The sequence below is a fragment of the Dromiciops gliroides genome, chromosome 1 (assembly GCF_019393635.1).
Source record: "Dromiciops gliroides isolate mDroGli1 chromosome 1, mDroGli1.pri, whole genome shotgun sequence".
Lineage (NCBI taxonomy): Eukaryota > Metazoa > Chordata > Mammalia > Microbiotheria > Microbiotheriidae > Dromiciops > Dromiciops gliroides.
Window position 1 is genome coordinate 742,859,750 of NC_057861.1, and position 15,140 is coordinate 742,874,889.

The 15,140-nt window shown below is 45.4% G+C and overlaps 1 protein-coding gene across 1 annotated transcript in view; it reads left to right on the forward strand.

The window, feature by feature from the left end:
* DNAH12 (dynein axonemal heavy chain 12) overlaps positions 1 to 15,140 on the forward strand; it is a 172,991-nt gene that overhangs the window by 156,841 nt on the left and 1,010 nt on the right. The window contains exons 66-73 of the mRNA XM_043972200.1: positions 413 to 550; positions 1,362 to 1,595; positions 2,023 to 2,211; positions 4,129 to 4,232; positions 6,034 to 6,238; positions 9,373 to 9,510; positions 10,081 to 10,172; positions 11,397 to 11,464. Coding sequence (XP_043828135.1) covers positions 413 to 550; positions 1,362 to 1,595; positions 2,023 to 2,211; positions 4,129 to 4,232; positions 6,034 to 6,238; positions 9,373 to 9,510; positions 10,081 to 10,172; positions 11,397 to 11,464 — 1,168 coding nt within the window. The remainder of the gene's footprint in view (positions 1 to 412; positions 551 to 1,361; positions 1,596 to 2,022; positions 2,212 to 4,128; positions 4,233 to 6,033; positions 6,239 to 9,372; positions 9,511 to 10,080; positions 10,173 to 11,396; positions 11,465 to 15,140) is intronic.

Here is a 15,140-nt window from a genome sequence, read left to right on the forward strand (position 1 = left end):
TAATAGGCCTAGACAGAACAAACACAAAATAAGTTCAAGGTAAGTAAGGGCGAGAGAAGATGAGGAGGAGGGGGAAGGTCCCTTTCCTAATGCAGGTGTGTGTACCTGTGTGGCCACCTACAGTCTTAGAAATGTGACGTGACTTAGTGACTTGCCCAGGGTCATGGAGCCCAGACCCTGAGTCTTCCTGACCCCATATCACCTTCCTCTCCATTTGCTTTCATCACCTCAATGTGGCTCATAAAGTGCCTAGCCCTACATTCTGAAAAGATGAACCCCGAGGCCTCGTTCCCAGGTGGAGAGGACCCTTCAGGGCAGAACAGGCACAGAATTACAGCCCAGGGGTGCTGGGAGGGACCCGGATGACCGGCAGCAGCTCAGGACTGGGGTCTGCCTTGTCTTGCCCCTGCAGGTGTGGGAGAAGCTGCTTTTTGGAGTTTGCTTTTTTCATGCCCTTGTCCAGGAGAGGAAGAAATTTGGCCCTCTCGGGTGGAACATCCCGTATGGGTTTAATGAGTCTGATTTGCGCATCAGTATCCGGCAGCTGCAGGTAAGATGGTTCCTGTGATTTCTGGTACATTTTGGTGGCCATATTCAGGCAAAAATGCGACACGGCCTGAGCAGAGCCCGGGCTTGCTTGTTCCCCCCGTGGGGAGCTGGAGCTGACTAGCCCATGGAATCACCTGTGGGGTCAGGCGGGAAGAGGGGAGGCCCCTGAGCTGGAGGAGCTGGGTTAGGTGCAGTGATGGAAACACGCACCAAATCCTGAGAGTCTTTTAGGACCTTTCTTCCTGAGACGTCTCTAGTCATTAGACTTACAGCATTAATAATTAATAATTAGCAATGTGGGTGCCCCTCCAGTGGTGCAGAGGCACAGCAGGCCTTGGTTCCTGAGGATCTGAGTTCAAGTCCTGGCATAGCTGCTTCTTCTGTTGGGCACTTGGTGCCTCCATTTCCTCTTCTGTAAAATGAGAGGGTTGGGCCAGGTGGTCCCTGGCCCCAGGAAGTCTCCTAACACTTGGTTTGTGTCTCTGTTACCTGAGCATGGAGAAGGTTGCCTTGACCCGAGGGGAGTGAATGAGCTGTGTTGGCCAGAGGTCATTCAGTGAGGGTCAGAGGAAGGAGGAGGGGCTCGGGGCAGTCACCTGACCCTACAGAACAGGATCAATGACAGAAAGAAGCTTCCCCTCCGAGCTCAGCGCTGAGAATGCCATGAGACCAGAGCAGGGCTGGGCTCGGCTCTCTGGGAGCTCACCTTCGGGTGGGGGAGGCAGCACACGTGAAAGCTTCAGCCCAAGTCACGTTCAAGTTCAGATGGGGTAGAGACGCTTGAGGATTTCATCCCTCTTTCTTGATTTCAGTTATTTATAAACGAGTATGAGACTGTTCCGTTTGAAGCCATCTCCTACCTCACCGGTGAGTGTAATTACGGAGGACGAGTGACCGACGATTGGGACAGGCGCCTCTTGCTGACCATACTGGCCGATTTCTACAACCCAGAAATCATCGAGAACCCGCATTATATGTTTTCTCCCAGTGGAAACTACTACGCCCCTCCTCGGGGTACCTATGATGATTACATTGAATTTATTAAGGTAACTCATCTGGCTGATGGTGGGGTTTGGATGCCAGGCATAAGCCTGTGTGTCCCAAACACTTGGCACAGTACCTGGCACATGGAACAGAGGACTGTGTCTTGATACGGGAAGTCTTGAGTTCAAGTCCAGTCTCAGACAGTTATTGGATGTGTGACTTTGGGCAAGTCCCTTAACCTCCGTTTGCCTCAGTTTCCTTATCTGTAAGAGGGGGGCAGTCATAGTGCCCACCCTCCAGGGTGGTTGTGAAGCTCTGTATGAATGCTCGGATTATTCCTTCCTTTTGTTCCAATCAGGGATAATCAGAGAAGTCTCTTCAAGTGATGTTGGAGACTCCTCTGCTCTTTAGGCCCTTTGTTGGTGTATATACCCGTATCTTGTGAGTGCTCTTGTGTCCCGACCTGTTTTCCCACACGTTTTCCTGCAGAAACTTCCATTCACCCAACAACCTGAGATCTTCGGGCTGCACGAAAATGTTGATATTTCCAAAGATCTCCACCAAACCAAAACCCTTTTTGAGTCTTTGCTGTTAACCCAAGGGGGCACCACCCAGTCTGGGTCCTCAGGAAGTGCCGACAGTACTCTGCTCGAAATCACCCACGACATTCTTGGAAAGGTACGTAAGAGAGAAGCCCCGTGCCTTCTTTGGAGCGTCTGATTTTGTGCTTACTTGGTCTATCTTGTGCCCATTTATGGAGCAGAATAGACCTGGATTTCTGCCCCTGCCCCCCGGGAAATCACAAAGCTGTAAGAGGCAGAACAAGACAGTACCAGGTGAGGGGACCTACTGCATCTCTAATGATGACCAGCCCTGTCATGGTGGGCAAGAAATAAGATTCCCGATGGAGAGCTGGAAGGAAACTCAGAGGTCATCCAGTCCAGCCGCCTCATTCGATGGATAAGGAGCCTGAGGCCCAGGTTTAGATTGGAATCCAGACCCTCTGACTCTGCAGCCTCCCACTTGGTCTTTCTGAGCCTCAGTTTCCTAATCTCTGAAATGGGAATAATAACACTACAGTCTCATCCTAATAAGGTTGACAGGGGACTCGAACAAGACACTGTTTGTAGGGCACTCCATAGTTTCCAGGTGTTACTATTATTTTCATTATCATGGTTGGATGGATTGCCGAGGACCCAGTGAATGTCAGTGGTTTGTTTCAGTTTGTTTCACAGTTGGAAAAGATCCCTTGAAGGGAGCCAACACAGATGATCTCTCACCGGCATTGTCTTCGTAACAACCCAGTGAAAGACCTTTCTTGACGTCCCGGTTGTTAAACTTGTATTATTTTGTATCTGGATGTTGTATTTATTTATGTTTGTACTGCTCCTGTAGTAGCACCTAAGTATCTTGAAGAGTGTCTCTTTTCTTTCTCCTTTTTGTCCTTGTAGCTCCAGGGCCTCTCACATAGTGTTCAAGTTTAAGAAATGCTTAGCAAGCAGAGGGTTTTTTGTGTTTTTTTTTTCAGGGTAATAAGGGTTAAGTGACTTGCCCAGGGTCACACAGCTAGTAAGTGTCAAGTGTCTGAGGCCGTATTTGAACTCAGGTTCTCCTGAATCCAGGGCCAGTGCTTTATCCACTGCACCACCTAGCTGCCCCAAGCAAGCAGAGTTTTCAATATCAAATAGCTTACAAAAAGATCCACGTGACCCTGTCTGTCTCAGTTTCCTCACCTATGAAATGGGCATAACAGCAGGACCTTCCTCCCAGGAGGATTCTTTCCTTGACTGTGGATTCCTCTAAACTGGAGCTTCCTGTTCCTTTTAAGTGTGTGATGCTTGTAGGAGTCAGAGGCTCTAGGTTCAAATTCTACGGCCTCCTTTGGCACTGGCCAAAACACTCCTTGGGCCTCAGTTTCCTCCCCTGTCAAAGGAAGGGATTGGGCTACATGATCTCTGGGGAAGGTCCCTTCCCTCTCTGAGACTCTAATATTTATTAGAGTCTGAGACTCTAATAAACAATAATAACAGCTAGCATTAATATAGCACTTTCAGGTATATATGCAAAGCACTTTACAAATATTCTCACAAGGAAACAGAGGCAGATGGGTCAAATGACTTGCCCAGGGTCACTCAGTAGGTGTCTGGGGCTGTCCGGTCTTCCTGACTCCAAGTTCAACATTAGATCCACTTAGCCACCTATTTTCCCTTTCTGTGATTCATAAATTTTTAATTCACTGAGGGATGGAAATCCTTTTCTAAAAGATATGTTTATCTACCACTTGAAGGTGGTGGGATACCATGGACAGATCTTGGGTTCTAGAGCCCTCTAGAGCACTTAGGTTTGAAGCCTGCCTCTGACCTTTGTTTCCAGTGTGATCTTGAGCTGGTCCCTTTAGCGCCCTGTGACTCAGTTTCCCCCTCTCTAAAATGAGTAAGTTGGGCAAGATGACTTCCCAGAGGCCAGCTTGTTGTCAATGGGAACGAGATCCACCCAGCGATCCGCCCATTCATCCTAGGACTGTGATTAATTGCATAGGAAGCCCCTTGGTGTGGCTCAGGGAGTAACTTCTGATTTAAAAATTCATCGTCCTAGCTCCCCTTAGACTTCGACATCGAATCAGCCTTATGGAAGTTTCCTGTAAGATATGAAGAAAGCATGAATACCGTCTTGGTGCAGGAAATGGAGAGATTCAACAAGTAAGCAACAGTGATCTTACTGATTCTAGCTTTTTAAACACTTGCCTTAAAAAGAATCGAGCTGTTACTTCACTGGGGTTGGGCTCCTCTCCCTGCAGAGACACTCTGTACCAGGGAGCAATCAATCGTTTGGCATCTTATAATTATCCTTTATAAAAAATAATTAATTAATTAATTTTTAGTGAGGCAATTGGGGTTAAGTGACTTGCCCAAGGTCACACAGCTAGTAAGTGTTAAGTGTCTGAGGCCAGATTTGAACTCAGGTCCTCCTGACTCCAGGGCCGGTGCTCTATCCACTGGGCCACCTAGCTGCCCTATAATTATCTTTAAGGAGGTGAGGTTTACCCATGTTGATTGTGTGATGCATTGATGGGATGGTGACACCTCATTGCAAAAATTGAGCTCACTCTCCTTTATCAGCCACCATGATAAATGCCTGCACTGCCCCTCCCGCTAAGAGCCCCCAAACCCCATCCCAACACCCTTGGGATTTCGACCAATCATCTATCTTGGACTTGGAGCATCATGACCACAGGACTATTGCCACACCTTCCCAGCCATAACACTGATTCACAAGAAATTAGAGACATTTTTGATCCATGTTCTCATCTCTATGAAAGAAAAAGTTTTGCAAATATAATAGAAGGGGGCAGCTGGGTGGTACAGTGGGCAGAACACTGCCTAGGAATCAGGAGGAACTGAGTTCAAATGTGGCCTCAGATACTTGACATTTACTAGCTGTGTGACCCTGGGAAAGTCACTTAACCCTAAATTCCTCTCAAAAAAAGAGAGAAATGTATATATACACATACATGCACACACACGTACACATATGTGTGTATATATGCATATTATGTCTATACACACATATATGTATATACATATGCATACACACAGGCACACATATATATAATCACATGATGTGGTCAGAGGATGAGGTATCCATTAGGCCTCTTGAAAGTGTACCAAGGATGCCTTTGGTGAGTCTGTGGGATATAAGCTTACACGCCGATACATGCATTCAGTGGTAACAAGGTTGCTGGCTCATCCATCTGTGTGCACTGGGACCAACAATGAACATAAAAGGACAATAGCCGTACAGCGATTTGTCCTTGAATGATTTCTATCGGGACCCCTAGAATGAGGATGAGATGGCACTAATGATGCCAACACTAACACCAGCTCCATGATGCTTCAGAGCTTGCCCAATGCTCTTTACACACAACATCTAGTTGAAATTCTCCTGGTTGTTGATTCCTGGGGCTTCAGAGTTGGGGGAACTGGACTAGGGACATGCTGTTTCCATTGTTGAAGGCTTGAGAGCAGCTCTGTTCTGAAGTGGGGATGGAGATGTTGGCAGACAGACAGACAGACTAAATGTCCATCTGTATGATGGACATTTAGAGTATGAGGGTTTTCATCCCTGCTTTAATGCTCGTTATCTACATGACCTTGGGTGCATAACCTCTGGGGCCTCCGTTTTCTCACCCATAGAAAGGAGGTTATTTATTTGAGAGGCAATCAGGGTGAAGTGACTTGACCAGGGTCACATAGCTAGTAAGTGTCTGAGATGAGATTCGAATTCAGGCCCTCCTGACTCCAGGGCCTGTGCTCTATCTACTGTCCCACCCAGCTGCCCCTGAAATATCATTTATTTAAAGAGTAATGACAAATGGGTCTTTGTGTAACTGAGAGACAGCCACGAGTGGTGGCTGGAGATGAAAGGCTGCGCTAGGAAGCCGTGTTCTCATCATCGCCACTCCTTAGGCATGTATCCGTAACTGGGCTTTTAAACTTACAGCTTGATCCGAACGATCCGCAACACTCTGCGCAACCTCGAGAAGGCCATCAAGGGACTGGTGGTTATGGATTCTGAGCTCGAGGCTTTGTCGGGCAGCCTGATGGTGGGGAAGGTGCCGGAAACGTGGGCCAAGCGCTCCTACCCTAGCCTCAAACCCCTGGGGAGCTACATCACAGACTTCCTCTGCAGGCTGAACTGTTTACAGGTAAACCAGGCCTGATTCTCCACTGACTGGGCTGTCCTTGGCAGGGTGGCTGGGGAAAGAGGCCGAACAGAAAGGAGAAGCCAGCTCCCACCCTAGAAATCCACCTTGCGGAGTCTGCTTCATAAGTGTTGGGGTGGTAGTATCTAAGTCCTTGTACACCAACAAACCATAAGCGTTCCAGGGACCACAGCTGATTTTTAGAACATCTGCATTGCCTGGGACAAGCAGAACTTGTGGAATTTTTATATGTGTGAAGTAGGCTAAGAAGGATGAGGAGCGGGGCAGCGGCATCCCCTCTGTGGCTACATTCAGCTGCCCACCAGGAAGGACCAGGATTCAAATCCCGACATGATTGCTTACTATGACCTATGAGACTGTGGGCAAGTCACTGAACCCACAGGGGGTTGGACTAGATGAACTCAAAGCTCCCTTCTAGCTCTAAATCGATGAGCCTGCGATTCTGAGAGGCCCCGTGTTGGATCAATGACTTTGTTACGGTCCTGAAATCACAACCCAGCGGCTGCACCTCGCATCTGGCTCCTGGGGCAGGAGGAGAGAAAGAAACATACCCAGCCTACTTCATCCTGGGCAAGGGGTTAGAGGAGAAAGTGATAGAGGGATTGAGGAAGGGAGAAGGAGAGGGGGAGAGACAGAGACAGAGAAAGGGAGAGAGAGAGAGAGAAAGAGAGAGAGAGAGAGAGAGAGAGAGAGAGAGAGAGAGAGAGAGAGAGAGAAGGGGGAGGGAGAGAGGGAGGGAGAAGGAGAGGGGGAGAGACAGAGACAGAGACAGAGAGAGGGAGAGAGAGAGAGAGAGAGGGAAAGAGAGAAGGGGGAGGAAGAGAAGGAGGGAGAAGGAAAGGGGAGAGACAGAGACAGAGGGGGGGAGGGAGGGAGGGGGAGAGACAGACAGACAAAGCATGGATTCTGAGATTTTGTAAATTTTGTATTGGTCAGACTTTAGAGGGGATATTTTTCAATATTCCAGCACACCTGTGATCTCAGTAATGAGACCATTTCATGTGATGGCCCAGACTCTATCCATGCTTACCTAGTCTGGGACTCTTATCCATGTCTTACCCCAATATTTTTTAAGGTAGTGTTTCTCTAGATCTCCAGATTTTCATATTCAACTGAATTTCATTTGTCCAAATTTTTGGACATTTGGGGAAATCTGGGGAGTTTTATGGCCAAAAAACCCCAACTGTTCCAAACGTTCCAGACATTCAATTCTTTTCTCCTTCATTTACCTCCTGCTCTTTATATCATTCATTCTCCTGGTTGGGATTGTTTCGTCTGCCTGAAGGCTCTAAGCACTTTGTTGTGTAGACATTTCCCGTGGGCTGTGGCATTCTTTATCTGGTACTCAGTTCTTCTTCTCCCGATTGTGGTGGATTCTGCCCATCTAGAGCGCTGTTATTTTCATCCCAACTTTTAACATAGTGACTTGTATCCAGTATTTGCTAAGTTACTGTTTATTGAATTCCCTTTGGTAAAGACTAGTTCTTCCTTTTTCACCATTTCTCTTAAAATGATCCTGTGAGCTCTCTGTAAGTAGAATGGTAGCATGAGTATTATTCCTCACCCTGCTGCTCTTTGTCCTGGTTGTCTCAATGATTTTTCCTTCCGCACATTCACAGACTCAGTATTTCTGGACTGCCTCATCTTTACATCCTTCTCTTGGCTACATGTTGTCTCTCTTGCCCCAGAACTTTAACCAAGCACTGATCCTGTAGTAAGTCATTCTATGCAATGTCCCTGGTTGTCCCACATATTTCCCATTATTTACTTCAAGACCTTGAGGAAGCCACCATTTTCAAGCCCAAGAATTTCCATGTTACAAATAGACTTGCTTAGAAACTCTTATGGATCCCTGTTGTCCTGTGGGTATTTCCTCTACCAAGGTGGGTCACACATAACTCCCCCACATTTTCTGATCCCTGGTGGTTCTTGTCCCTAACTCCTCTGTAAGGGGACCCAACACACTAGAAGCCTCCTTTGCTATTGCAGGGGTAGAAGCAGGGAGCCCTGATGTTACTGCCTTTTCTTTCCCCTGTCCTTGATAATGGACTTTTCTCATCAGCTCCTTTGTCAGTGATAGAAGCTTCACTTTGAGATGACTTTGACCCTTTCACTTCCCTTTTTTTTGGTTAATAGCTTATTTAAAAAAAAAATTTTTTTAGTGAGGCAACTGGGGTTAAGTGACTTGCCCAGGGTCACACAGCTAGTAAGTGTTAAGTGTCTGAGACCGGATTTGAACTCAGGTACTCCTGACTCCAGGGCTGGTGTTCTATCCACTGCGCCACCTAGCTGCCCCTGGTTATTGGTTTATAAACTGTCCTTAGTCTGTCATCCACTTGGAAGGATGAGACATAGGAAGCATTCAGCAATTTTATATAACCAATAGTCATTGATTATATGCAAGTATTGTATTAATTATATATAATTGTATGGTTTATATAACTGTTAGCTTAATTATGTGTAGTTATATATTGCACATAACTATAGATAATATATTGACATGTGATGTTATAATTATGTATTATATAATAATGCATAATTATGACATCACATATACATATAATATGTGCTTACATGTCATCAATGCTTACAAAAAGCATTGTAAAGCTGAGGGTATCTTTGTGGGGGGAGGGGAGTCAGAACTGCTCTTGAGAATGGGGGGAACTTTAAAAGGACTTTATGACAATAAACTTTCATTTGTTCCCATCATAGGAGATTATAGTAGAAATAGTATGAAGCTTATTAATGTTTATCTCTAGAATGCATTATATCTTTTTTTAGCTAATTGATTTTCTTAATTAAGTCTTCTTTGAGATTTTGTTAGATCTCACTGATGTCCATTGGTCTGCCAATAAGCATTTATTAAGTGCCTGCTACATGCTAAGTGCTGGATTTGGTGACTTCCTCCAGGGCTGAAGGTTACAACCCACCCATGTCTTCTGCATGCCAGAATAGATGCAGATCTATATTGGTAGAGGGGGGGTTCCTCACTGGGAGTTCCCAATATCAATGAAATCATAAAAACTGCATATAAGTAATCAAGGTGGTATTGGATGAAGTTCATATGAGCTGCAAAATGGAGGTAATTTTCTTGTTTTGTTTTTTTTTTCCCCTAGGTCTGGTTTGAAAAAGGAAAACCCACTGTGTTTTGGCTCTCCGGTTTCTTTTTCACCCAGGCCTTTTTAACTGGAGCCATGCAGAATTTTGCTCGAAAATATACGATCCCGATTGATTTACTGGGCTATGAATTTCAGGTAGAGTAACTCTTTGATCTTGTTGCTATATTACATTCATGGGAAGATGATTTTGTCTGGGGAGGCCTTCAGAACTAGCAGTCAGCTTTCCATTTATTCTTTGTAATGCCTAAAACTTGAAGGAAATATGTGTTCTATGTAATATTGCAAAACTAAAACCAAGCAAATTAGTTTGGATATTTAAATAAAGGCCCTATCAATCTTTGTCATTGAATTATCTCTTGTGCAAAGTTGAGGCTGTTTCAGTGAAGCCAGAATTCATTCATTCATTCATCCATTCATCTGTCCATCCATCCATCCATCCATCCATCCATCCACTCATTCATTAGGTGCCTACTTTAAATTGGAATACCACTAGAGTTCCCATATAGGAGAAATCTTGGAAAGACTGAAGTCAAGGAGAGTTTATCAGTGCATGGGGGTCCTAGTGCAGGAAAGCAACATGCTTCATTTTATCAGAAGATTTAAAAATCTTTGGGGCATTTGAATCTTTCTCTATGCTCAACACTGATGTTTCCCAGAAGTCCTGCAGAGAGGGGACAAGGGTCCTAACCATGCTTGTCCTTTCAGGTGATTCCTGTAGACACAGCTTCGGAGCCCCCCATAGACGGTGTTTACATCCACGGCTTGTACCTTGATGGAGCCCGGTGGCACAGAAGGAAGTTAGTGTCAGCTCTAGATCTATTAGAAAGTAGTGACGTCATTCCAACCACTCATTTAGTACCTAGCATTGGACTCAGCATGGGGGTGATATAAAGAAGGGGTCTCTGCCCTGGAGGGCTGCTGCGGGGAGCGGGGAGGTCCTACCTCACTAAAGGAATTCATGTTGAGGCCCATGGTCACTTGTTGGATTGTCGAGATTCCTTTCTGGTGTGGGTTGGACCAAGTCAACAAGTACTCATTAAGTGCCTGCTATGTGCCAGGCACTGTGCTGAGCACCTGAGATGCAAAGTAGGGAAAAAGACAGGCCTGGCCCTCAGGGTGCTCACCCTCCAATGGGGGAGACAACTTGTAAACAACCAGGTGCATACGAGAGAGACAGAGAGAGAATAGATGGGATTGGTCTCAAAGAGGACTGGGAAACCAGGAAAGAATGAGGCCTGAGAGCCTATTCTAGCACTTGGTTTTGTCTCCTTTGTTGTCTCCATAGCTCTGCTACTAGCACTGCCCCTTCTGGCAGAAATCTTTCCTTATTCCCCAGCGGCCAGTGCCTCCCCGCCTCTGATGAGCTTCTGTTTATGTTGTATATATTTTATAGTGCATATCTTTATTTTACATTTATATAAAATACATGTAATATTGCATATATTTATGTTGTGCATACTTAAATATATGCGAATTGTCTTCTCTGATAGAATAGAATGTAAACTTGTTGAGGGCAGGGATATTCTTTCTCTCTCTCTCTCCCCCTCTCTCCCTCCCTTCCTTCCTCTCTTCCTCTTCCTCTCTTTCTCCTTTTCTCCTTCCCTTCCTGTTTCTCTCTTTTCCTCTTCTTTTCTTCCTTCCTCCCTTTCTCTTTCTCCTCCTTCCCTGCTTCTCTCTCCCTCCCCGATCTCTTTTTCTCCCTTCTTCCCTCCCTCTCTTCCTCTATCTCTTTCTCCCTCCCTCCCTTTCTTTTCTTCTCCTTTTTATCCCTTCCTCCCTTCCTCTCCCTCTCCTGCAGTTGGTGGTACAGTGTCTAGCAATATAGCTACAATCAATAACTGCTTGTTGTTGGGTTGCTTTTCCTTGCCCCTTTTCCCTTTTTTTTTAAAACCCACAACAAAATCCAATATACTTCTTAGTTATCTGTTTTTTCCTCATAAAATTCCAGTAAAATACCCAAATGCTTGTTGTATTTTCTAAAATTCATTTCTCATAGCTTTTCTTTTTATTTCTCTTTACAGGGGATTGCTGACCGAACAGTATCCTAAAATCCTCTTTGATTTGATGCCCATCATATGGATAAAACCAAGTAAATAAGTCTCATCACAAAGTTTCTGAGAATATCCAGGAGGGTCAATGGTGACTGTCCTCCCAAATGACAACACCACCACCCCAGAATTTCTCACTGACATTTTTAGTAACAAAAAGTGTCTTTGCCCCTTGGTTTATATTTGCTTTAGAACTTTGTCGATGGCTGCATTTGCTTGCTTGACTTTTCTTCTTTTTTGAGGATAATAGCTCTTTTGAGAGAACTCAGCAGGTATTGCATCCAAATAGCAACCCTGAATGAAACAAGGCTGGCAAATGAAGGCCGGCTTCCCAAAGTTCCATGTTTTTCTGAAGGGGCCACAGGGAAGGGGAGTGCCATGAAGCTGGGGTAGGTTTTGCAATCAAAACTAATTTAAGTCAGCAAGTTTGTCTGCCTCCCAAAGGGAGTGAATGAGAGGCTCATGACAGTGCAATTGCTACTTGCAGCAAAGTGCCAGGCCACCATCCTCAGCACCTGTGCTCCCACCATGACGAACCCCGATGAGGTCAAAGAAAAATTATGAAGACCTGGAGACCCTCCTCATCAATGTGCCAAAGCTTTCAATTCTGGGTGACTTTAATACCAGAGTAGGCGCTGACTATCAGACACTGCAGGGAGTCTTTGGGAAGAGTGGAGTGAGAAGCAGCAACAGAAATAGTCACTTACTACTGAAGATTTGTGCATCTCATGACCTCATCACGAATGCTGTCTTCCATTTACCTAAATGCAACAAAACTTCATAGATGTAACCTTGCAGCAAACATTGACATTTAATAGACTATGTCATTATAAGGGGAAGGGACAGACAGGATGTGGGAGTGATGAAGGCAATGTGTGGTGCAGAGTGCTGGACTGATCATAGATTTGTCCTCTCCAAGCTAAACATTCTCATTTAATATAAGTGGTGGCTCCAAGGCAAGACGGCTAACAGAAGATTTAATGTCAACAGATCAGAGTGCTTCTCCATGTGTGAACAGTTTGTTGCTAACGAGGAGGGAAAACTGGGCCAACACACAGTGGAGCAGAAAAGGAGTGGAGAGTTTTCAGATATCTGGTGTACAGATCTGGGTCAGATCACTTGCAAACATTGAGTGGTTTGATGAAAATGATGGGGAAATCCAGAAGCTTCTAAATGAAAAACGAGAACTCCACAGGATTTGCCAGCAGGGTAGTTCATCCATCACTAAGAAGGTAGCATTTAACTCCATCAAAAGCAAAGTGAAAGCAAAGCTTAGAGAGATTCAGGGTTCTTGGCTCAGTAAAAAAGCAGATGAAATTCAGTTTTACACTGATGGTAATAATCCAGAGTGCTTTTATAATACCCTGGACCAAATGACATTTTTGAACCCAAGACCCATAGTGCATCTCAACTATTCAGTGCTAATGGATTGATTAGTGATCAGGACATGACCCTAAAGAGATGGGCTGAACATTTCTATAGTATTCTTAACAGACCATTATGAACCAATGCTTAAGCCATTGCTCATTTGCCTCAGGTTAAAATCAATCTCTCTCTAGCCAAATTTCCAACTGAAGAGATTTTAATGCAATTAGGCTCCTCTTGTGTGGCAAAGTGCCCAGTGCTGATTCTATTCCAGCTGAGATCTATGAGGCAGGGGGTCCTCTGGTCATCCAAAAGCTGATTGAAATCTTCTGGGTTATATGGCAAGAGGAGGTTATCCCCCAGGAGTTCCAGGATGCCTTCATTGTCCATCTCGAGAAAGGAAAAGGAAATAGATTGTCTTGTGCCAAATGGGATGTGGGGAGTCTGGAGGGCTGTTTTCTCTCTCTCTCAGTCATTGCTGGCAAGATTCTTGCCAGAGTCCTTTTTTTTTTTTTTTTTTTTGGGTGAGGCACAGGGTCACACATCTAGTAAGTGTTAAGTGTCTGAGGCCGGATTTGAACTCAGGTACTCCTGAATCCAGGGCCGGTGCTCTACCCACTGCACCATCTAGCTGCCCCTAGAATTCTTAATAGTCTGATTCTTCACCTCGAAGACGATTATCTACCCAAGAGCCAGTGTGACTTTAGAAAGGACCAGGGAATGGTCAGTACGGTGTTTGCTGCCCAACAACTCCAGGAGCAATGCCAGCAGCAGAGCAGAGCTCTGTATACAATGTTCATCAATCTGACCAAGGCCTTTGATACTGTCAGTCATGAGGGCTTGTGGAAGATCATGACAAATTTTGGTAACCTGGAGAAATTTGTCAGTGTTGTTCACCAGTTTCACGATGGCGTGCTTGCATTGGTATAATGTGTGATGCTCTCGTGCTTTCCCAGTCCATGGAGGGAAGCAGGGCTGTGTGCTTGCTGTCTTCAGCGATGTTGTCCCATGTCTTCAGTGACGACAAAAAGGGCATGGAGGTCAGCTCCTGCACTGGTGGTAAATTATTTAACTTGAAAAGCCTATAAGTCAAGACTGAAGTGGAAGGAGAGTTGCTGTGTGACTTTTTGTTCACAGATGATTGTGCACGCAATGCAGCCTCTGAGGCCGAGTTGCAACAGATGATGGCTCGTTTCTCTGCCACTTGTGCTAATTTTGGCCTGACAACACCAAGAAAACAGAGGTTCTCCACCCGCCAGCATCATACCATCCATCCATGGAAATGTCCGTTACAGCAAATGGAGAAATACTGAATGCTATGATCGAGTCCACTCAGCAGTGTGCTTTCCAGGGATGCATACATAGATGATGAGGTTGGTACGTGCATTGTCAGAGCTGGCTCAGTGTTTGGGAAACTCTGAAGGGAAGTAGAGGAAAGAAGAGGTGTCGAGCTACCTACCAAACTGAAGGCCTGCAGAGCTGTTGGGCTCACCTCATTGTTTTATGCCTGCGAAACCTGGACAGTCTACCAGTGCCATGCCAGGAAACTGAATCACTTCCATTTGGATTGTCTTAGAAGATTCTGGCAAGATAAGGTACCAGATGCTGAAGTCTTTTCTTGAGCTGAACTGCCAGGCATTCAAACTTTACTGCAGAGAGCCCAACTCTGATGGGCTGGGCACATTCTTTGAATGCCAAGCATATAAAATGCCTAAAAGACAATTATATGGAGAATTCACACAAGGCAAGGGCTCACGTGGAGGTCAGAAGAAGTGATACCAAGAACTCTCAAGGTATCTCTGAAGAAATTTGGAATCAATTGTGAGACACGGGAGACACTGGAGACACTGGCACAGGACCACCCAGCATGGCATGCCCGCATCAAAGAAGCTGCTGTGCTCTATAGGCAAAGCATAACTGAAGTAGCTCAAAGGAAGCATGAGATATGCACATTTAGAGACATTTATGCTCCAAATGTTCATACGGATCATTTGTGCCTGTCCTGTGGGAGAGCCCTCTGAACTCATGTTGGTCTAACCAGTCACAGTTGGACTCATTGTACCTTGACCCTGACGTGGTGATGTCCTTTTGGTCCCCTTTGAGCATGAATGTCAACAACAATGGCCCCAACCTGCACCCATTCTCATTGGTCATTACTTCTCTCTCCTGCTTTCTGCAATCCAGCCAAACCAACCTTCTCTCTGCTCCTCACACAAAACCCTCCATCTCCTGTCTACCTACCTCTGCACCAGTCGTCCTTCACCCTGGAATTCACTCCCTCCTCATTTCTACCTTTTTTCCTTCAAGACTCAGCTTAAGCCCCATCTTCTCCATGAAGCCTTTTCTGATACC